General features: G+C 54.7%; 1 protein-coding gene across 4 annotated transcripts in view; it reads right to left on the bottom strand.

The window, feature by feature from the left end:
* Positions 1-7,923: 7,923 nt before the first annotated feature.
* UBE2F (ubiquitin conjugating enzyme E2 F (putative)) overlaps positions 7,924-22,854 on the bottom strand; it is a 53,778-nt gene continuing 38,847 nt past the window's right edge. For 3 of the 4 annotated variants that reach the window (XM_043578324.1, XM_043578325.1, XM_043578326.1), the window contains 5 exons: positions 20,641-20,711; positions 16,859-16,916; positions 14,689-14,721; positions 12,086-12,148; positions 7,924-8,669 (listed from right to left, as the gene is read on the bottom strand). In XM_043578324.1, coding sequence (XP_043434259.1) covers positions 8,619-8,669; positions 12,086-12,148; positions 14,689-14,721; positions 16,859-16,916; positions 20,641-20,711 — 276 coding nt within the window. In that variant the 3' untranslated portion in view covers positions 7,924-8,618. The remainder of the gene's footprint in view (positions 8,670-12,085; positions 12,149-14,688; positions 14,722-16,858; positions 16,917-20,640; positions 20,712-22,854) is intronic. The other variant, XR_006296966.1, reaches the window with a different exon arrangement.

Raw genomic sequence — 22,854 nt, 5'->3', positions numbered from 1 at the left:
TGGAATTTCTCGGTGAGACAGAAATACAGGTGAAAGGAACATCTTTTGTTATTTGTAGCAAGCCCTTTTCTGCCACACTCAAGCTTGGTGTCGGGGGGTGGGGTGGGCAATCACTTGATTAGATAGAGGGTTGGAACTTTGAGCTCCCCTCCCACCCCCAGTCTCTGAGGAGGAGACGGGGGCTGGAGACCTGAGCATCAACGGTCAGTGATTTAATCAATCATCTCTGCATAATGAAGCCACTGTAAAAACCCTGGCTGGAGGAGTTTAGAGAGCGTCCTGGCGGGTGGACACGTGGGGTGCTGGGAGAGTGCACACCTGGAGAGGACACTCCTGGATCTGTGTGCACACAGATCTTCCGTGCCCTTCCCCCTGACCTTGACTTAGGCAGCTCTTCTGTGTGACTGTTCTGAGTCGTCTCATTTTATAATGAGCCTGTAATCTAGTAAAGTTGTTGTCCTGAGGTCTGTGATGTGTTCTACCAAATTACTGAACCCATGGAGGGGGTCACCGGAAGCCTTGGTATGCAGCCAGTCAGATGTGCCAGAGGCCAGGACTTGGGACTGGCATCTGAAGGGTGGGGGGCAGTCTTGTAGGACGGGGAGCTCTTAACCTGTGGGATCTGATGCTCCCGGCAGGTACAGGTGTCGGACCTAAACTGAATTGTAAGATACCCAGCTGGTGTCAGAGAACTGGTCTGTGCAGGGAAAAATCCCACACGTCTGGTGTCACAAGTGAGTAGTGAAGGGGCACCTGGGTGGCTCGGTCCGTTAAACACCCGACTCTTGATTTTGGCTCAGGTTTTGATCTCACAGTTCATGGGACTGAGCCCCATGTCAGGCTCTGCACTGAGGGCACAGAGCCTGCTTGGGATTCTCTCTCTCCTCCTCTCTGTCTGCCCCTTCCCCCCACCCCCCCCCCCCCCGCCCAACACACTCTTTCTCAAAATAAATCAACTTAAAACAAAGAATTAGGGAGTGAACGGGAAGTTTTCCTGCCACTAGTGACTTTGAACATCTTTTCATGTGCCTATTGGCCATCTGTATATCCTCCTTGGAGAAAGGTCTATCCGGATCCTCTGTCCATTTTCATTTCAAGTAGGCTCCACGCCCCGCACTGAGCCCAATGTGGGGCTTGAACTCCCAACCCCGAGATCAAGGTCTGAGCTGAGACCAAGAGTCAGATGCTTAACTGACTGAGCCGCCCAGGTGCCCCTCCTCTGTCCGTTTTTAAGTTCGGTCATCCTGTACTTGCTCAGTTGTAAGAATTCTTTTTTTTTTTTTTTTTTTTTTTTTCCTGGATACCTTTATCAGATGTGATTAGCAAATGTTTCTTCCCATTCTGTGGGCTCTCTTTTTACTGTTTTGGTGTTTTCCTTTGAGGCATAAAGTTTCAGATTCTGACCAAATTTCAACGCTATCAGATTTGTTAAAGAATGACAGACTCCGGGAAGGAGGCTTTGAAGGAGTTGCAGCCGTGCTCTGCTCCCTCTGCAGTTACCAAATTACTGGTGTTCCTGGTTTTCACTGCACACGTGGGCTGTTAGTTTTTAAGGCTACTGTGGACTTAGAGTGGGAATTGGGGCCAGTGTAAGTTAACGTGGCACAAATCTGCTGTGCTTACGGAGATTTCTCCTTAAGATCACTGAAGTAAATTCTACTTACGATTACTGCCTTTGGTTATTAATTTCCAGAGTTCTGGAAAAGCTGGCTCTGAGAATTGTTGCCAATTTTCTTGTTGCTTTTATGGGGGAGAAAGTTTTCAGAAGTTCTTTGTCAATTTTGCTGGTATCACTGCACTTCATACTGGTTTTTTTTGTTTGTTTTTAGCGTATTTTTCTTAGTGGCTGCTTTTTTAGTATATCCTACACGTGGGATTTATAAAGTCTACTGGTGTCAACATTTTACCATAGAGTAAGTGAGGAAACCCACCTGCATTTTGTTCCCTCGACCTTCTCTGCTTTCAGATGTCATTGTCATGTATCAAACGGCATATTTTTAATGTAATCATCATATATGATTTATAAATATTCCCTTTTATCATTTCCATTTTGTTTGTAGAACTCCCCTTAGCTAACCTTCTTAAAAATCTTGTTTATTTTTGAGAGAGAGAGAGAGAGAGAGACGCAGAGCATGGGCGGGGGAGGGGCAGAAAAGGAGGGAGACCCAGCATCTGAAGCGGGTAGAGGAGCACCCGGGAGCAGGAGAGCCCGTGCAGTTATGGGGTGGGCTTGGTGCTGCCGGGGCTCCCGCTGGTGCCATCTGCGGAGAGGACACTTGCCCAGGCTGGGCAGACCGCGCTCTCTCACGGGGGAAAGGGGAGCTCGGGTCTGCGGGGGTGGCTGGGCCGTCGTGGTGGTGGGCCCCCAGTGGGCTCTGGACAGCCGCGGGCCCCCGGGGGCTGGGGGCTTCTGGGGCCGGGTGCGCGTCGCGGGATTCCTTTTAAAAGCAGGTACCGCCTGGCCTCCCTGGTGCCTCTGGACGGGGGCCGGTAGTCTCGGGCTTACTGAGACAGAGGCTTCTGGGCCGGGCTGCTGGTGGCAGGCTCTGGATTTAAAAATTCCTATTTGTCTTTGTTCTGGGACACGGTTCCTTTGAAATGACTCGATCCCTTTAAGGCTTGCTCTGAAGATATCTGGCCGGGACCACGTGCAGCCTTCAGTGTCGGTTTTCCTGTCACGGAGCTCGTGCCCTCCGCAGTGCACTGTGATCACAGGTGATCACACATCCACTCTGGCTCGTGGGAACGTGCACTATTCTGGTCTGAGCTCCCGGGGTCATTTTCTCTTCTCCTTTCGGGTGGTGCTCCTCCCCACTCTCGGGTGGTTTTCTCAGGTGCGTGTGCTAGTCTGAGGGCCTGGCTGCAGGTCTCCAGAGCTCGCTCTGTGCTGCCCTCTCCCCTGGGAACTCTAGCTCCGGTGGCCTCCCCACATCCTTAGTCCCGTCTCAAGGTCAGTGCCTGCTGGATTCCACCTGCGTCTCCCCTTGCCTGGGCTGAGGCCGGGCAGGTCTCACTCAGGGAGCACCACCCTGCTCCGCCTGCTGGCCGAGGGCTGAAAACTGTAATTCTGTCTACACTGTCAGGATTTTGCTTGTTCAAATGAGATGGTTACCCCATCTTGGACTAGTGCAAGTGCCCTCTGTCCTTTCCGTTATCTTCCCCATAATGGTTGTTCCCTTCTGCACTCTAGAACTGACCACATTTGTCTCCAGATGATTGATCTGTTTTCTCAGCATCGACCCTGCCCTGTCCTGCCACGGAGGTCTTACCAGTTATGGCTCCATCCTGTTGCCTTTTCATTTCAGCCTGTTGTCCCCTTGGGACTTTGATTCCGAGTCGAAAGTGCAATTCACTGCATTTCCCTAAACATGTGGTTTTCTCCCCTGAAAAAGTTCCTTTTAATGCTACACTCAAAGTGTCCCGTTCAGCCCGAATCTGCTCGGTATTATTTCTACTCTGCGGTATTTTCTCCAGTCCTACCTGCTCCAGCAAAGCAGACTGTTCAGACTCGGCACCAGCCAGCTCTCAGAGAAGGGTGGGTCGCTCACCTGTGAGGCATCAGCCACTGCCTCCAGGCAGCACGCCGGGCTTGCAGTGAGGGGGCTGTCCTGAGCAGGCATTATGCATCTGCTGTGCTTGGACTCTGAAGGTCCTGCTAGATTTACTCAGCACCTAGTAACCCTACTGTAACAAGTGATTCCGTTTTCACGGGATGGCCAAGCCAAGGCCCCGTGCTCCACATGCTACCTGACTCCGGACGGGCAGGAATACAAATGGAACCAGTTGTAGACCACACCCCCTGTGCTCCTGGAAGCCTGGGCAAGGTGAGGCTATCCCAGGAGCTGTCCACCTGCCTGTCAGGTAGGCCTCACAGCAGTGGCACCATGTGAACTCAATCGCGGAAGGAGCCCTAAGAGGGAGGTGGACCTTGTCACAAGGCCTGAAGGTTATGACCCGCTTTGAGGTCAGGCAGGGTCTTCAGGGCAGTGGCTGGCACAGTGGACAGGGGGCCAGTCACAATGGGCTCATGTGCTAGGTGCAGGCGGGCTTCTTCTGGAGGGGATGGGAAGATTAGAAGTGCCCCCCCCCCCGGCAGCAAGCTGGGGGGAACGTGGACAGGTCGTCCCACCGGTTTGTCCTGGTCTCACCGGGCTGTCAGCCAGGTCTTCCTGCATCAACTGTGGCCCTTGTCACACACCACGGGCTGGTCTGGGGAGGTGCACAGCAACCACAGTGGGATCCGTGCCCACTGGACTCCCCCCTTCCTCCGCTCCCATCGAGAACCACCCCAGGGAGTCAGGTCCTCTCAGACTCATTTGAGGCTGAACAGACAACACGGCTCTCTATGTCCGGTGCTGCACCCACCTCAGGGTCCCTCGGCCTCACCCTGGTTGGGAGTGGGGGTGGGAGGGCAGGACACAGGTGAACAGGGCCGTTGAGGCCGGAATGCATTTTTAAAGAGACATCTGATAAGATCCACGGCTGGCCTGGCGAGCACCAGGTGGGTCAATGAGGTCTGACACCGAGGTGATAAAAACCCAACAGGAAAAACCGCAACACAGAGGAGTCAGCTGTACGAGGCCAGAGACGGAGCAGGCTGCACACGGGCATCAGAGCAGGGAGAGCGGCGCTGGGTGGGAAGGCTCACCAGGGACACTGCACGAGGTGCCGCACCGCCCACGGCTGGTCCTTCTGGCGCCTGGCCCCTGACAAGTTTTACCCCATTCTGCGGAGCTGGGGCGCTGTCCCGTCTCTCCTCCAGCACCAGGAACTCTTGGGCAAGCATGGTTTCTTCCAGCTGGCCCTGACATGAAAAGTGAATTTATCAAAGAACTCTGGCTCAGTGAACTGGGCAATGGAAATGAATGAGCCCTAAGATGATTTTTTTTTTTTAAAGAGTATAATTCAGTTCTTTATACAGCTTAACATGAATAGACATTCTTGACAAGGCCAGGTCCCCAAATGCCTTCATCACTGGGCTTTTTGAAGAACTTTTTTCAAACCACAGTTCTTTCACTCCATCAATTCTGGTAACCCATGGAAACCCAGGCCATGAGTGGGGACTTCAGTGGGCAACACGGACCCTTCCGAATTAGCCCCTCCACGCTGTTGACTTGTTTGAGGCAGGACTTCAGGAGGAAAGAAGGGAGTGACAAGTGCTCTCATTTCCCAAGTTCTTTGGCAAAGTTAAAATACGTTATTTTGCTAAGACTATCTATACACTAGCATTTTATTAGACACTTTGATGAATAACCAACTTGTAGCAAACCTGACTTTCCAAGGTAGAACATATTTTTAAGTGAACGAAAGTGCAAACGATCCCGGGATAGCCTGCACGAGCTGAGCAGAGCCTCGTTAAAGACTGCGATTGGTGGCTCCCTGTGACGTCCGGTTGGAATTTTACATTAATAACTATTCTGGTTGATTTCGATCATCCCGTCGGAAGAAGTCTGACATAATAGGAATTTGTGATTGTCTTCACAGCGGTGGTGGTGGGTGGGGGGGCGGTTACAGCAATCCCAGGAGCCAGTGGGGCACATCCTCTGGGAGCACCACCACCTGGGAGTTGGAGTTTGCGCTCTGGGATTTTTGTGCGGCGCTCCAGAGCCCGGCCCAATCTCTGCTCCTGCTACCATAAGAGGATTGCACGCCGGCTCAGCCACCAGGCGGCCTGAGACTCTGCTGGGACTGGTCCGGCTCTGGCCAAATCACGGGGACAGCGGCTGTTGCCTTCTGCACCCATGGGGGCGTTTCACAGAAGTGTGGGGGCCGGGGGACTGAGGGCAGAGGAAAATCTGCCTGGACATTTTGAAACATTTAAACTAGCAAACACTAAGGTACATGTTCCTTTTAAAGACTACACATTCAGACTATTTTAGCTGCCGCAAATAGTCCGAACCAGCCCTTACAAAGCTTCCACCTGTATTTCTGTACCGCAGACTTCTCTAGCAGGTGCACAACCTGGCTTAATCTGTAGTTGGTAGAAACCATAAACAGCCCTGTAAGGCTTTTGGTGCTTACGGAGGACAGTAGATAAAGCAGGGTGTCTGGTTAACCATAACCCAAGACGCTGCTCCCTGGGCCAGCACTCTACAACAAGCCAAATACAGAGGGCGGAAGTAACCCAGCAAAGGATCAGTCCTTAACACCAGACTAACGCGCTCGCCCTGGCTCCTGACAGAGACTTCAGAGGGAGTCTGTGTTTGAGAGGTGAGACACGTGAGCTTTGCCTTCCGACAGGTCTACCCTGGAACTGTTTCCTGCTGAGTGTGCTTGGGAAACGTGTTGCTGACATCCAAACGCTACGCCTCGGAGTCAGGGGGACCCCAGTGGACATCAGAGAAGCCCGGAGCTTCCTGTTCCCAGGGCCTGCTCCATGCCATCTGGCTCCAGGACTGGAAACCCTCCCCTGGCAGATCGGAAACCACCAATTATCATCCGCCTGGTGGAGCCCACGGACTGGAGTCAGAAATGTTACTTTGGCCCGAGCGGGGAGGAGACTCCCAAAAAACCAAAAGGCCTGCAAGTCAGGGTGCTGCAGCCGCCCAAAGATGCCCCGGGCCCCACTGGCCACGTGCCCAGTGCAGTACTGTTTCCCCACCACGATGGGTTGGGCCAGGCTGGCTGTGTTCCTTACCAACATGGGGGAAGGCAAGGCCTCGGAGGGATTTGCACCGGACAGAAAAGGATGATCTTGTCACGGGGAAAGGTCATTTCTGAGGAATTAACTGATCTCTGATAAAGTATTTTTCTATTGCGCAAATATTTTGAGGTCAGAATTAGCAGCCGTACCTTCCAGTCTCGTCCAGAAGGTACTCTTTTACTACGACGTGCAGATTTCCATTCAACCATGGGCTCTGGAGTCATTTCTTCCACCTCCATCTGCACCACCAGCTGTGCAGCCTGGGAGCTGCTCGGACAGCCGTGAGATATGACGACTCAAGCCTGGGGTTGCGCAGGCACAGAACCGCGTGGCCTGGATCACAGGGGCAGAACTCAGGCCAGTGTGGGCAGGCCAGCTGCTGATCTGCCCTGTGTCCTGCTCCAGTTAGTGTGTAAGCTTCAGTGCCTCTTCCAGGCTCCAGGATGCAGGGTTACTGTTGTCCTACTCACAGGCCCCAGGCCTCCCAGCTGCCACCATGCCCTCGATCTGGCCCCACTCCTCCTGCGCTGTGCACCCGAGGTGTGGCCGATCGGTCAGGGCCCCCTCAGTCTAACGGGCGCAATTCCTGATTACAAATGGGAAGGAAGCATGGCCCACGTTCCCTCCTTGCCCATCTCTGGGACACACTGATCTCATAATCAGATAGTGCATTATAAACTAGGAAAAACAAACCAGGCCGGGGAGATGGCAGAGAGGGGGGATCCAGAGGTCAGAGGAGGCTGTTAAACTTGACTATGCCAGGCAGGCAGCAGGTGAAAACCCTACAATTATTTATTTTGCATTTGATTTCACTGGGTCAGATATCTAACTGCTGGAGTAAATCCACCTGCCTCCTTAGTTTTCTTCCTCTGAAGTGCACTGGCCTGAGTCTGGCTGGATGCTGCTGCTGATTCCCAGCCCCGCAAGGCCCTAGGAGGCTCCCTGCAGATGGCCCGGAAACACAGCAAGCTCAGAAGGCCACAGGCACGGTCTCAGGGGCATGAGACGTGGGTGGCTGATTCCCTCAGGACACGAGGCCCCCTGGCACTGCTTACTGGCTCGCAACCACAAGGCCACTGTGGAGACACCAAGCCCCTGCCTGACCTGGGCTCTGGCCGGTTTCCTCGGGGCAGCAGGTGGGAAAGGGCTCCCTGCCTTTTGTTTTAAACCACCCAGACCTAGCTTCAGAAGGTTCCAAAAACTTCCTCGCCCCAACTGGACCCCAAAGAGTTGATTTTTAGAAGCCAAATTCTTGTTTCATTTGGACAGAAGGAATAATGTGTCTTTCATATTTTCTTTGTATTTCTCCCCAGCATCTTCCTGTCTGCTCTATACAATGAAAATACAAACTAAATGAAGATAGAAAAAAATAATTAAAGCATTAAATTGTACAAATTACAAATCTGTTCCAAAATATACTTACATTAAATAAAATACGCATTTCAGTAAGAGATCTACAGTGAATGACTATGCATTCTGGGAAGCTTCATGACACGTAGGCAGGACCAACGTCGGCGGGAAGGAGCTGAGAGAATCTGCATCCAATCACAGTGTGTAGCGGGCTTCTTACCGCCCACCTGCGAGCTACACTGAGCACATCACCAGCATCACGTGTGCGGGGAAGGGCTTGGGGAAAGGGGGACAAAGCAAGCGCTAGCCTCAACTGAGTTCATGACAACTGCTCAGGAATCTCATCAACAGCCTATACAGTACAGTTTCCAAAAAGTAAACATGTTAAGGTAAGCAGACAACTCTTTTAGGACCCCAGACACATGTTCCTGCTGTATTTATGTGGGACTCTCCATCTACAATGGGCGGTCGTGCAGAGGCTCTTCCTCGGGACAGCGTGGTCACAGGATGCGGACGACCCGGGGGTCTGAGGGAGCGCGAGGGCTGGGGAGGAGGCTCCCTTTTGGTTGCGGTTGGGGACAAGCCTACAACACACAGTCCACAGCCCCACCGTCTCCTCCTCCTATCATCTGGCATAACGCTTAATGTAATCTTCCACTTTATTCCGGAAGTCCTCCTGTGGAGCGAGAGGGATCGGGGGAGAAGGAACAAGAAGGAGCGAGTTAGCGAGGGAAGCACCACTTCCGGAACGCGTGGGACCCACCCGAGCCAAGGAGCCGCTGCGTGCTCTGGAGAGCGCCAGCAGGACTTGGCCCCACCGGCCCCCAGCTGCCACGGCCGCAGGACAACCAGAGGCCCGAGGAGCCGAGTGCCACTTCCCTGCTACTCCGGGTGTCCGCTGTGTGCGGGACGCCGTGCCAGGAGGGCTGGGGGTGGGGACGCAAACACAGAATCTCCGAGTGGAAGGGAGCCTAAGACCCTTGGTTTTGCAGATGGGGAGAGTGTGGCCCACAGTGTGGTCAAGGGGACAACGGAGGTCAGGACAGGGCTCCTGACCACAACTGGGGATGAGTCGCAGCTGCTGCTCTCTGAAGACTCACGTCCAGATCGGAATTCCTAGGATGACCCCCGCAGACCCTGCTGCCTACTGGAAACGTACCCACTTCTCATGGCACGAGTGCGGCCCGCCATCCGAGGGACGGCTGTGCCAAGGGGTGGGCCTGCGGCAGGGGCCCCTCCCTGGGCGCCAGGCAGAGCCGGACACATCCGCTGAAGAGAGGCGGCGTGGCCCTCAGCACCTCCAGGCCGGCACGGGCAGGAAGCACCCCAGGTGTGTCCCTCAGGCCTGCTCTAAGCTTAGCGCCCGAGGTCCCGGGCCCTGTGGGACCGGGCGAGAGGCCCTGGGGCTACGCGCCCACCTCACAACACACGTGTTCAGCGTCGGGACGCTGTGATCGGACAGGCAGACCTCACCCCTCTTAACTCCTACAACACAGCAAGGGGCCGCCCTGCAGCAGTGCCTTCCCGCTGCACGTTGTTGGGAGCACAGCAGGGACCCTGGGGGGCCCTGCGAGGACCGCACCCTCCCGTGGCCAGTCCCGGCCTGAGCAGCTCCTCCTCTGCCCACACTCCACTCACGTAGTGACCCTTTCAAGGTCGGTAGGTTCGTGGTTTAAGGGTCTGGTAATGCTTTGGTGACGCAAGTGGGGAGCTCTGACGGCCCTCCCAGCGGCCCCGGCTGGCCATTCCCACGGCACCCAGAGGCCAGCAGTACCGTCAGTGCCTAAGGGGCCGCAACCAAAGCTCGCAGGATGTGAAGACTCCACGGGCACCCCCACCCCGTCTGGCCCTCGACACCAAAACTGCCTCTGCTCTCTTACCCCCTGTGCTCTCCCCTCACCCTGGACGAAGCGGAGCCCACGGCCTCCAGGAGGCCCTCTTGCGTCCCACCTCCGCCCCTGCCTGAGGGCCCACCGAGCAAGGCCCACGTGCCTGGGTTCACATCTTGGGCTCTGCCCCTTCCCGGCAAGTCTCTTACCCCCTTGGTGGCTCTACTTCCCCAGCAGCAAATCAGGGATAACAAGAGTCCCTCCCTCGTGGAGATTAACAGGAGAGCGGACGGTCTTTGAGAAGTGTGTGGGACAGAGTCCAGAAAGGCCACTCAAGGTTGCTGCTGCTCTCTATGTCACGGCTGTCCTGCAACTCTGCTCTAAGTCTTCTCTGAACACCCCAGCACACTCCTGCCTCAGGGCCTTTGCGCTGCTGTCAACACTCCAGAATGCTCTTCCCTGATATCCATTTGGTTCACACCAGATCTCTACTCATCTTATCAGAAAGGCTTTCTCTGAGCACCCGACATACAACAGGGAACCCATCACCGCCTCCCGCCCCACCAACGCCCACCCCCTCTGCTCACTAGCATGTGCACTCCCTGGGGACAGTGATTGTTCATCAACAGATCCTTGGGTGTTATTAGCCCCTCACCTGGCACTGAAGTGGCCACCATCAAACTTTAGAGGAACAATGGCCACGAAATAAAGTAACGAGAAAAGTTCAGTCACTGTCATCATGACTCGGCATGAGGACGTGGGTGGGGCTGGGGCACTTCCTAGAATTCACGTGGAGGCATCACTGTTGGAGGACTTTAGGTCCAGCTCACTGGGGCTGAGAGCTTATAAACGCAAGTTTTCCCCTTATTTCATCAAAAGAATGGAAAGCAACCTTCCAAGAGAAATAAACGGATAGGCCACGGGTAACAGGGCTTTCTCCACATGGCCCTGTTTCTCCCCAACTAGGTTTCTGTAAGACACAGTGTTGAGTGGGGAAGCCCTTGTCAGGGACAGTGACAAGTGGAGTGACAATGTGAATGGGGCCCGGAGCACACCCGCAAGGGCTCGTCGGTGCAGTGGACAAACCAAGGCACAAACCGTGAGAGCAGCCGGGGAGCACCCCTGCCCGGGGCCCGCGCACCCCGGCTCCTCCTGAAGGCCTCTGCTGCTCCCAGCCTCCTCTGCCTGGCCGGAAGCTCCCACTGATCCCGCGGTCCCACTGCACGCCTCACTGGCCCCTGCTGTGCCCGTCACATGGTCTCGTGAGCCTGTGTCAGATCCGTGCTGGGGGGCGCGGCTCTCGCGGGCACTCCTGCCCCCCTTTGGGGCCCTGCTGAGGCAGCACCTCTCTTCGCCCCTCTGCCCGAGGTTGTAGGTAACAGCACACACACGCAGCAGGCCTCACATACACAGAAGCACCCGCTCTTAAGCGCAGCATTTAGAACCTCACATGTTCAGGCTGGGTGTCGGTAACAGCACTGGGTGGCTAACTTCTGGGGTGCGGAGGGTTCACCAGGGAGGAATCTGGTTCAGAAAATGCAACTCGAGGCTCTAGGACTAAACCAAGTTAGCCCTGCAGCTGCGTCTGCTTAGGCCTTACTGGCTAGTTGGCTTGGCCCCAACTAAAGCCGATCAGTCTCTCACAGCCCTGTCTCAGTCACAGGGTCGTCACCCTGACTCCTGCTCCTACACTCTGTTCGTGTACTTTTAAGGATGTGCGTACAAGGGATATTTATTGCATTACTGTCATAGTTGGGGGGAAATAAGATGGGAAAAACCTGAGTGCCCACAATGAAATGGTTGAAAAAAGTACAGTAGAGCCATTTTATGGACCATTAGTTCCTAAAATGAGTGAGTGATGGTTTATTCACAGACTTGGAGAAAAAAGTTAAAAAAAAAAAAAAGAAAGGAATTGAAGATTAAGAGTAATAAACAGGATCCAATTATGCTGGAGCAAAACCAAACCGCAAAGCGAGCGTATGAGCCTAAGTGCAACGGGAGGGCGGGCAGGGCGATGGTGATCGCTGGGCCCCACACGGTTCGTCAGGAAAACTGACAGTTACTGGCTTTAAATCCCATGGATTGAATTCTACTCGGAAACCACATCTAATAAAAACCCTTCTGTCTGACCTTGGGTCAGACATTACTTACCAATTGCTTGTCAATGGCTTTAAATTGCAGGCCAGACCTACCATTCTCAGCCTCGTGTTTATCTGCTCAAGAGACAGAAAGCCACCAACCCAGGGCGCTGCCGCGAGCTTACCTTGTCCCGCAGGTGATGTTCTGCAGCCTCAATATTCAGCGGATCATCAAAATTCAAAAGATCCTTAAAGAGAGAAAAACTCAAAGTAAACCATGGCAAGAACCTGTTCTTCCGCTGTCACATGTGTCCACTTTACGAACCAGGAGACGGGAAGCTAATCAGCCACGGGACAAGCTAGAGAAACTCCATCACGGCTCACGGCTCTCGGGACAGAAGCGTGCCGAACGTGTGGGTGTCTTCTTCAAAATGTGGGCGAATGGCTGACGGAAGGACTGGGGATGTTTACATACAACTGTCCAAAGTTTGGTGAAAATGGAGGATGGTGACCGCATTAAGTTCTAATGCTACTTTTGATAAAGAGCCACTCTCGTTAGCATTTCCGAATAAAAATCCCACTCTTTTGTCTTCAAAAACTCGTTTCTTGCTTTACTTTGTGATGAACATCTCTGCCGCTGCAAGTCTGCGGCTTCCTTCCAGGCTGACCTTAACTGGATCTTGTCTTTATCCATTAACCCTCCTTCACAGCACGGCACTCATACCCAGCAGGAATGGCGTGTGGAGCCTAAGTGAGCGCCACAGTGCCAGGAGGCCCAGCCCCCCAGACCTTTCTGCCTCAGAAAACCCTGGGGAGCTTCTGGGGGCGCTCAGTCAGTGGAGCATGTGACTCTTGATCTTGGGGTTGTGAGACCGAGCCCCAGGTTGGGCGGAGACATTACTTAAAAAAAATAAAATCTTAAAAAAGAAAACTCTGGAATGGCTACTCCTCTCTCCTCGAAGATTTCAAATCAGAGGCCGTGCCTTATCTTTATATTGCCCAATACCTCTTCTTAAAAACCAAGGTAGTGACATTTGTCCTTCAGAGAAGTCACTGCTTTCCAGAGCCATCGTGGCCACTGTAAAGACGCCTGTACTTCTCTTCAGGAGAAATGTTAAGTTTGGGGACTGTATTTCTGACTTAGGAATAAATAACAGGGTATGACCAATACATCACAAATATTGCAAGGAAAACACAGAGGCCTCTATGCTCTGTAAGAGATCAACTGTAAGTCCCAGACACTGGCAAAAATACAACGCACACGCACGAGATACCTGATGCATATAAAGACCACGAGACACACAAAATTCTCTGTCTTCCTTACCATGTATCTGACCTAAAACGAGTACATTGGCTGGAATAACCATCGGGCTTCATCAGCAACTCTGGTTGGCTCCTCAGAATTGGGGAGGCCTGGAGCCCTGGGGACGGGGGGCTGCACTAGATTAAGAGCTAAATCAAAGCAGCAGCAGCAGCATGGCCAGCTGGGTGGACTTTCCCTCAAGCCGCAGCCCTCACGGCTCAGAAGTAAACCATACACGGCAACGGAAAAGCCAAACCACAATCACAAGCAGATGACAGAGGCTCGGTGCCCCTGAGCGCTGCCTCCTCAGGGTTAGGTTAAGGGGGGGCCCGAAGCCAGAAGCTGCGGGGTTTGTGGCTGGTGCCGCAGGTGGTTACCCGGGACATCACAGGAGAAGGCAAAGGGAGGCAGGAGCTTGAGGGCCTAATTTCGAGGCTCCGCGGCTTTTTATTCTTGCTGAAGGCAAGAGCAGAGCACCGTGACCCCGGACGCTGCGTCACACTCCTGCCGTGGCGCCAGGAAGCTGCCCCTCCAACACCCCGCCGTTGTGTGCGCTGACCAGGATGGGCTCATTTTCATGGACGTTGAGTTTAAAAGTATCACAGCTTTTTTTCCCCTCCGCAGAGACAGATCTCTGAAACTTATCTCTTTAAAAAAATTCTTTTTAATGTTTACTTTTGAGAGCGAGAGACAGAGCCCAAGCAGGGGAGGGGCAGAGAGAGGGAGACACAGAATCTGAAGCAGGTTCCAGGTTCTGAGCTGCCAGCACAGAGCCCAACACGGGGCTTGAACCCAGGAACCGTGAGACCGTGACTCGAGCCAAAGTCGGACGCTCAACTGACTGAGCCACCCAAGCGCCCCTGAAGCTTATTTCTTTTAAAGAAAACTCTTTTATGACCAAAATGTAAAAACTCAAAAGAATATTATATAAAAAGTTCAAATACGAGCTTTTAGCTTCTCCCCATGCCCCCTGCCTGCCCTCCAGCCCCTGCCTGTGACATGCTGTTTTCTGAGGATAGTAAACTTGGGCAGCTGGCCACTGAGGAGACAACAACTCTACGGATCTAGGTTTGTGAAAAGTCTAGAAGTCGTGTGACCACACACGCCTTCACCCAAACCAGGACACGTGGGAGGGAAGAGGGCTGCCGGTGAGGACACACATGAAGTGGTCCGGGCCAGGTGCCCCCATAGGAACGGCCGCCCACACGAAGCAGAATAGCACCAACCCCCGCCCTGGCCCCAGAGGGCCGAGACAGCCACTCCAGCAGGGCTCCCAGGGCCCCCTTCCCCATGTGCTACCCCAAAGCCCCCTCAGTTCCCGTGTCACTGTTCCTCTAACTAGTAAGAATATGGCGGAAACGAGGGGGTCAGCATGTTGCTCAGGGCACTGTGTTTTCAATCCCTCTGTGTGATCCTTAACGGGATGTTTAAAACCAGGAGGCAGAGTAATCAAGAAAAACTCGGGATTCTGGTCAATGTACTTACAGTAAACAAAGAGTTTAATCCCCAAACAACATCCTGGAATGAGAAAGAAAGAAGAAAACAAGTTTCAGGCTCTCGTGCACTAAGTCTTGCAAACGCGCGACAAAGAGATCGGGATTGCACCATGTCAGAATTTATCCTCAGCGTGCTCTGTTTTTCCCAAGACGGAGACTTAAAAAAAAAAACACGACAACTTCTCTTCAGTGTGCCAACAGGCTCTGGGAACGTGGAGGTGAGCAGTATGGGCAGGAAGCACAGAATCAAGGACCATGTGAAGTGCCCTCGGGTGAGGCCCAGCCCAAGACAGGTGCATCTGCTCAGGAGAAACCCACGGACACCACCTCGTCCTCGCCACCCTCTCATGTAGTCCAGACTTCTGGAGAGTCATCTTTACAATAAAATTTGTTGTTTCTGCATCTGTGGCCTCTTGGGGACTGCAGGTAAGCTCATTACCCGTGGTCCCATGGGCCTCCTAACAATTTTGCTCTAATTATTTCAAAAATCAAGGAAGGCTAGTAACGTTTCCTAACATTCAAAGATCAGAAATGTCCATTAAAACAAAATAGAAAACCACTATGTTCGCTCTGGAGTGACTGGCCATCTGTGACTCAACCACAGGTTCCCTTTCAGCCTTCCTTGCCGTCAGCTCCAGCCTTGTCTTTTTTCAGGCTGATTCTCAGCCCCAGTCGATACTCAGACCACACCTCGGGAGGATCCACGGTCAGGCCTGTGGAAGTGTGAGGTGTCCTCCGGCCTCCGACTCCGGGACAGGGCCCCAAACTCCTTCCCTGGGCCCCTCCCCCAAAGGGCCTACTTGGTGATGCCCCCTCCAGGTGTGGTCATGCACAGCATTAGACAAGGCGCCAGAGCCGGTGCAGTCACCTGTGGGCCACTGTGGTCCACGCACGCCTCTCTGGGCCTCAGTGTCCTCCGCTAAGAGCAGGGGACGGGGGTGAGGACGGTATCTATGAGGTGAACCAGTAAGTAGGCATACAACGAATGAGGTCAGTTCATCCACAGCAGCTCTTTCCACAGGCAGGGCCCAGAGAGTTCATGTGTGAAGGATGGTGGGGAGAGGGCCCTGCACACACGTGGCCCAGGCCTGCCCGGGCTCACCCTTGTGACCCAAGGGACAGCATCCCACGCGGCATCTCGCTTGCCAGCCATGCTTATTTTTTGTGCATTTGGCACAGACTTGGACTTACAAGTGGCTTTAGTTAGGACAGCATTTGTAAGCTGTGCATGACTGAGCCAAAGTTAACACGTGTGGGAAAACACCGCTGTTGAGACATGGGAAGAGAAGGGGAGGGGACAGGGAGGAAGACGGCACAGTGCAACGTGCCCGCCAGTCTCAGAGCGTCACGAACACGCTGATGGGACGCCCACGACCCTTTCAGGCTGAGCTGGTATGACTGTGTCAGAGCAGGACACGGTCACCAAGGAAAACGGGCCTGGTCCAGATGACCGAGCCTCAGGCTGAGGGGAGCGCAGGCTGGGAACCCAGCGCCAGGGCAAAGGCTCCGGCTGCGTGTTTCACATCTCATCAGAAACGACGGCAGGAGTCGGGTGCACTACGGAGCGAACGCCGGCCGGTAGTTCTGACTGCTTCTGACGAAAAGATCGGGCGGCAAGTAAAGCGCAGGCATCCTGCGGATATGCCACGGCAGAATGGCCTCGAGGTGAAGCCACAGCCGGTGGTCTCACGGGGTGCCCCTAACGCTCACCACCAGAACCAACTCAAGCCTACACCGAAGCAAGCTCCCCGTTCCGCTCCCTCAGGGCCCACCGCCTGTCCCAGCGAGCTCCCTGTAACTTGGCACAGAGGCCACGTCCGTCCTTTCCCTCCTCCCCTCTACCCGCCCGGCTGCTCTCCTCCCCTCTCCTCCGAGAGTGAGGCACCTCACAAGACTGGGGACAGAGGAAGAGAAGAACAGTGAATGAGCTGAGGCACAAATGGTACAGGGGAGAGGTGAGCGGAGAAAACGGGAACGCCCCACTGCCCCGGAGAGAACTGGGGGCAGAGGAACCGGCCGGGGCAGACGCTGGGCCGAGCGCCCCTGGCGGGCAGGCGGGCAGGGGGTGAGGAGGGAGTAGGCTGTGGACAGGACGGCAAGGAGACCGGTTCCCGGAGGGAGGGGCCTCCAGGCCCGCAGTCAAGAGCACTGCACTCTACCTTTAACGTCCTCGTGGGAGCCCAGCCGGTGCCGTCGATCGAATGTTCTCTCAGTAAACTGAAACGCAGAAGGGCGCAGTGGTCAGCGAGGGCAGCCTCCAGTCGCGTGAGCCGCCGATGTGCCGGACGCTGCCGCCACGCCCTGCCCGTGCCCCCCGTCTCCCCCGTGGCCTCGCAGCCTCCGTCTCGCTGCCGAGGGCCTTCCCCACCTCTGAGGCTGTCCACCCACAAGTCCAACTCTCGTGCCATCTTCGCTGCCTGTCCACGCAGGGCTCGAATCCTGGACGCACGCAGGAGCTTAAAGACACCACGCGCACCTGTCAACCCAGCGGTCAGGGCCTCCTACGCGTGGGTCACAACGACCCTGACCTCACTTAATGCCTCCGCGACCCACGAGGGAGGCACGGCCACCTCTCCGTCGGACGGAGGAGAGAAGGCATGGTGCGCAGCACCAACACGCCCAAGGGCATGGGCAATGATGGTCCTCCGCACCCGGGCAGCTCGCTGGGGGCTGCGGGTGGACCCTGCCGACAGCTCCCAGCACACGTTTTCATACCCTGTCTTTGTCTTTAAAAAGCTCAAAAGGAGAAAATGAAGGATAAAGGTGGATTAACCCAAACCTCCGGATGGTCCTCAGCAGTGGGTGGGAGGACCGTGTTCAGAGAAGGGGCACACGGCTCTGGAGGTACCGTGAGGCCCTATCGCTCAAGCTGGACCTCAGGGTCCTTTTCATCACGGTTCCACCAGCTATAAACGCCATTCGATACTCTCACATAAATGATTTTTCCATACTTTGAAAAACCACAATTCATTGCCAAGTTCCTTTCTGGGGAAAACTTAGTTTGGCATTGCTGAGTTGTATCGCACCGTTGCTCTGATCCGTACCTAACATTTCTTAAGGTCACATGTCGGTGTCAGGCTCTCAGTATCTGGCTGTCTGGGTCTTAACTGTTACTGTGAACAGAATTTTTGAATCGGAGTGTGTTCAAGTTCAGATAAATCAATTACAATCAGGAGAAAATATAAATATGCTGTAATCTTAATTGCCCAAGATTTGTTGGAATAAACAAAACCTTAAATTGACCACTACCACTTACTCTGAGCCTTAAAAAGAAGGCTCTGCCCTGCAGAGGCCTGTGCCTGACGTGAAACCTGTACAGATCTGAATGACTTTCTGGAAACCATCTGCCAGGTCCTGGTGTTTATACGATCCAGTGACAGATTTCTTCACTGAGGCAGGGAGAAGAATCCTTCCTGGCTGTTATCATCCTTCTTTTATGGACCTTATCGTATGCTTGCTTACCTGTTTAACGCCTGTCTCCCACCAGCCAGCAAGCCCCGTAAAGCAAAGAACACCACCATGAGCTGACGGGCGGAGGAAAGGAAGGAAGCCGGCTGAACTGGCTGACCAGTCAGAACCCTCGAGCTTCCCCGCCGACAGCACAGCCAGAGCAGGAGGGCTCTAAACCCGGAGGCCAGGTGTGCCCAGCAAGGGCAATGACAGGGGCGGGAGTGGGGAGTGCCCATAATCGGGCAGGCGGCGCCCATGGTCGCAAGCCACGGGTCTGGGCAGAGTGACACTGTGGACGGGGCACAGGGTCACTGGAAGTTCTAGCCCAGCCTCGGCAGGTGGCAATCCTGCAGGAGCTCAGGTGACAGCCCATCAGCGAGGGCAGCAGCTAAGGGAGCAGACGGTGCCTCAGGGGCTAAGCCGGAAGCTTGGACCCCAGGAGAAAAAGTCTCGAGTGCAACCACCGGAATCCAGGCCCGGGCCCTCTAATCCCACAGACACGGCACCTCTCACCTCTGACCCTGAGCCAGGAGGAGGGCAGGGCCGCCGGTGGGAGCAGAGCAAGACTCACAGAGACAGGGAAGGACGGCTGTGTACCAGACAAGGCCCCCAGGGCAGCAGGCACCGGCCAGTGGTGCCGAGTGAGGGATCCAGGTAACTGGTGCCCGGCACTCACTATGGACCAGGAGGGCGTGGGCCAGGCTTGTCTTTCTCTTTATTCAGGAGACGCCGCAAGTCAGCTGTGGACCAAGCCACCGCTGGACGCGGTCTAGTTTTTCACTGGATGAGGTCTTTATACTTAAATCTGGCGCCTTACTTCCCACAAATAAATCCCTACAAGTGCAGCTGACGAGTCCAAGGGTAAATGTAAGTTAAATGGAGACCTTAGATCTGAAGGACCAACAAAAGGACCCAGACAGAACCGCCCTCCTGTGATGGTGATGTGACAGCCTGCTCTCTCCCCGTCCCTCACATCCCACCGGATATCTGCTTTCGTATCAGACAGTCTGAGGAGTGGTGAGGGGCGCCTCGCTGGTTACCACGGAGACTAAACAGCCCTCAGAGCCTTCCCACCCACCCCCCTGCGACTCTCGTACGAGTCACTGCTTGTAGCTGGTGCTCGTTTTCCCTCGTGGCCGTGTCCACCTTTCTCATACCGAGTGGTAAAGACCACGTCCATACGAAGCATGTAACACAGCTGACCTTTTCCCTCTCACTTCTGTGTTCCGTATTCTTAATGTGAATGCGGCCAAATCTGTCAATGATTTTCCTCTGAGGTTTCTGGAGTTTGTTGCCGGCGGCCATCTGCTGAGCTCTCCTGATACTTTGCTAGAACGTGATTTCTCAGAAGACGGCAAAAGTGACGAGAGGAATTCCCGCTCTGGCCTTAATTGCTACCGAGGAAGGGACGGGACAGAGAAGGAGTGCGCGGAGCCCCCGGAGAGCGAGCCCCGGCAAGGGCCTCGGGGGACAAGGCTGGAGTGGGTGCCATGTACAACCTAACGCTGGAGAAGCCAGATTTTAGAAGTGTTGATACTCGAAGGGCGGATCTGAAAAAGGGAGCCTCTTGTAAAACGCGTTTCGAACTGTCTATAAAACAGGGGGCTGATATGCCAGAATGGGGTCACCACATGCGAGCTGACCTGGGAGCCGGTGCTGACCGTTGAGGGAGAAGGGGGACTGAATCGCAGGAGGGAAGCAGAGGAAATGCTAACGCCCCCTCTGCAGGCCGCGGCTGACGGTTACATAACCTGCCGAAGTCACACCGCGCCGTCGTGAGGCGGTCTGGCACCAGCGGCCCTGCACCGACACCCCCCCCCCCCCCCCGCTAGAGACTGGCAGGACGCACCAAGACAAAGCCCAAGTGCTCAACTTACTTACAAACAACAAACCACACGCCTTCTCCAGGTCTCTACATGAGCCTTAAGAAGTGGGGAATCACGGATCCCCGATCATCCCCCACTGGGAGGGAGGGGCACACACGGGCCACAAGTGACACGAAGTTCTGGGACGTCGTCCTGCTCGTGCCCATCAGGACTGTTTCGGTAAAGAGAGGGCATCTTAAGCACAAATGGCCAGGTCTTCTTGAACTGGACATCTACACTCCTCCCCCTCCCCTGGATTTTACTAACCACATGTTGCCTTCTTGGCTCAAATCGGCCACACGGAGGGACTGCAGCCTGTCGCTACCTCAGAAGGGGAAGAAAGGGCAAGGAGCCCCAGAGGGAGCATCCCGGGCGGGCGACAGGCTGCACCGGGACCGGCAGCGGTCTTGGCCACCAGAGGGCCCGGGAGGACGTGGGGCTGGAGGCAGAGGCAGGCTGGGGGTGGGGGGGCCCTCCGGTCAGGAGAGTGCGGCCCAAAGCCCTGAGGGCGGTTTCCCAAACCTCCCTGATCTTAGCCCAGCCTCAAAATCTTCTCTCAGCGGAGACAACATGTCCGGACGCCCAGTGCTCACAAACACAGAAGACGGGAAAGAAGAGAAACCCACCTTAGACATATGTCGCCCGTCTCTGTGATGTTGGGGTGCCAGATCCTGGTCAGGCATTTCACTTTGGGAGGCTGCAACACAGAGACAAAGGAAGAGATCACGGGCTCTCCAGACCACGCCTGCTGCCACAGACCCCATCTAGCCCCCGTTCCACTGTTTGCGCGGCCAACCAGTCTTCAGCTCTGGACGCCGGCTCGTGTCACCCGCGTGGGAGTGGTCTTCACGCCGCATCCACACGTGCCAGTCTCCCTGACAAAGCCTGCCCGCACCCCTAACACAACGCTTCTGCAAGTCCCGGGGCCCGCGGGCGCGTGGTGCTGGTGGCTGGGCCTCGGCCCCCTCTTGCTCCCCCTGCAGGGGCTGCAGACGAGCCCACGCTGTGCCACCGGCCCAGGTCACACAGGGGCCCTGCGTGCTAAGCTGCCGAGCTGTGGCTGCGGTCACCGCTCCTTCCGGTGGTAGCCGGGTCCCCGTGCAGGTGTTTCTGAAGATGCTACTGCACGTACACTGTCCCACACCCACGTCTTAGTCTGCTTTACACTCACGGGAGGGAGAGAGAATGAAAACAAGTATGTGGGAATGAGGCACACGGACTTCGCTTATGAGGAGGCATGTTTGCAGAAAGCCGTTCTTTTAAAGTGACTCCGTAATAAAAGCACTCTGGACTTGTTTGAGGAATAAAGCTACAAAAACACAGGGCAAGATCTTTCCTTTTGTGATATGTGATGATCCCACCCAGAAATAATCTGCATTCACATCTGATCTGCACCTCGAGCCTCTCTTCTAGGCAGAGCTGTGTTCCGGCACGTCCGTTTTTCTTTAGAGGCACGGGGGCGTGTGTGCTCTACTTTTTCACGTGCATCTCTCACCATTTCAGATGGTTTGGGGGTTCCTCGCCTGCCGTGGCACAGATACTAGCATTTCACGAGCCAGTTCCCATGACTGGGCATTCACAGGCTGCCTCCCACCCGTCCCACAGGCTGGGCTCGACCAGCCCGTGTGTCCGCTCCCGTGCGTGAGACAGGTCCCCCGGGTACGGAGCTGGTCAGGCATGCAAGGGTCACCTCGCCAAGTCTCACAGACACGTCATCTCACAGATACTCAAGTGGGAGCCCTTTGTCACAGGGGGCGACGTCTTCGTCTTCCCAGTGTATCACATGCGGTTATGATGCTATTCTTTTGTAAAGTCTCCGTAATCAGATGTTCATCTGTTACTAACCTACAAAGTATTTCACCGCCCAAAGACTCTCCTGCGTTTTTCCAGTCCTTGAAGAGTTCCACCGTCTTGTCTGTACAAAACAGACATACTTTCCAGCACCCTCCTAAATCTTTCTACTGACACGAAAAATCATCACACCAAGAAACTCCCCAAGGGCTTAATCCAGGTCTGCAAATGTAGGTGTCCAAAGATTACAGGATTAGGTTCAGAGTGAGTTTCAACCAACTTAATATGCTCTAATTTGCTTTCCTGCAGGTAAACTGGAAGGCCTTTGACAGAAACTATGCCGTGGCTGTGCGTTTCCGGCGAGGCCTGCAGGCAGGGGCGGGGGCAGGCTGGCACTCCGGGCTGTATGAATCTGAGGGAACCCGAAGGCCCGCTCTCCCTCCCGTCTAGAGAGTCCCCGACACTCTTGTCACCTCGCCTAGTGTTCACTAGATCTCCAAGTATCTGACTGCAACTGCCCCCCCCCTTGTCCCTTTACACCCTCCACAGTTAGATGCCAGCACAGACACCTCCCCTGTCCCCGTCGATGGTCGTCCTCTAAGCCTCGGTCCCCATAACAGAGAGCAAATCAGAACCCCGGACCCGGATTCTGACACACGCTTTCCAAACACAAATTGCTGCCTCGACCCCCCTAAGGCAAGACAGACAAGAAATACCCAGCTCCACCTGCTACCCGGCATTGCCACCTGCCCCGTCACAGGCTGAGTTTGACATGTGACCGCTACTGCAGTGCAAACCAGTGGGGGAAAAAGGGATTCTTCCATCAGAATCCATCTGGCAAACTACCTGGAAAACCCCAGTCGGATCCCCACTTAAGACTCGTATTCCAGATGCACTAAACACAAATGACACAGAACTTTAGAAGAGTGCTGGAAGAGGGGCGCCTGGGTGGCTCAGTCAGTTGAGCGTCCAACTTCAGCTCAAGTCACGATCTCACGGTCTCTGGGTTCGAGCCCCGTGTCGGGCTCTGGGCTGACAGCTAGGAGCCT

The sequence above is a fragment of the Prionailurus bengalensis genome, chromosome C1 (assembly GCF_016509475.1).
Source record: "Prionailurus bengalensis isolate Pbe53 chromosome C1, Fcat_Pben_1.1_paternal_pri, whole genome shotgun sequence".
Classification (NCBI taxonomy): domain Eukaryota; kingdom Metazoa; phylum Chordata; class Mammalia; order Carnivora; family Felidae; genus Prionailurus; species Prionailurus bengalensis.
Note: the sequence above shows the minus strand (reverse complement) of the source record. Positions and strands in the feature narration are given on the sequence as shown.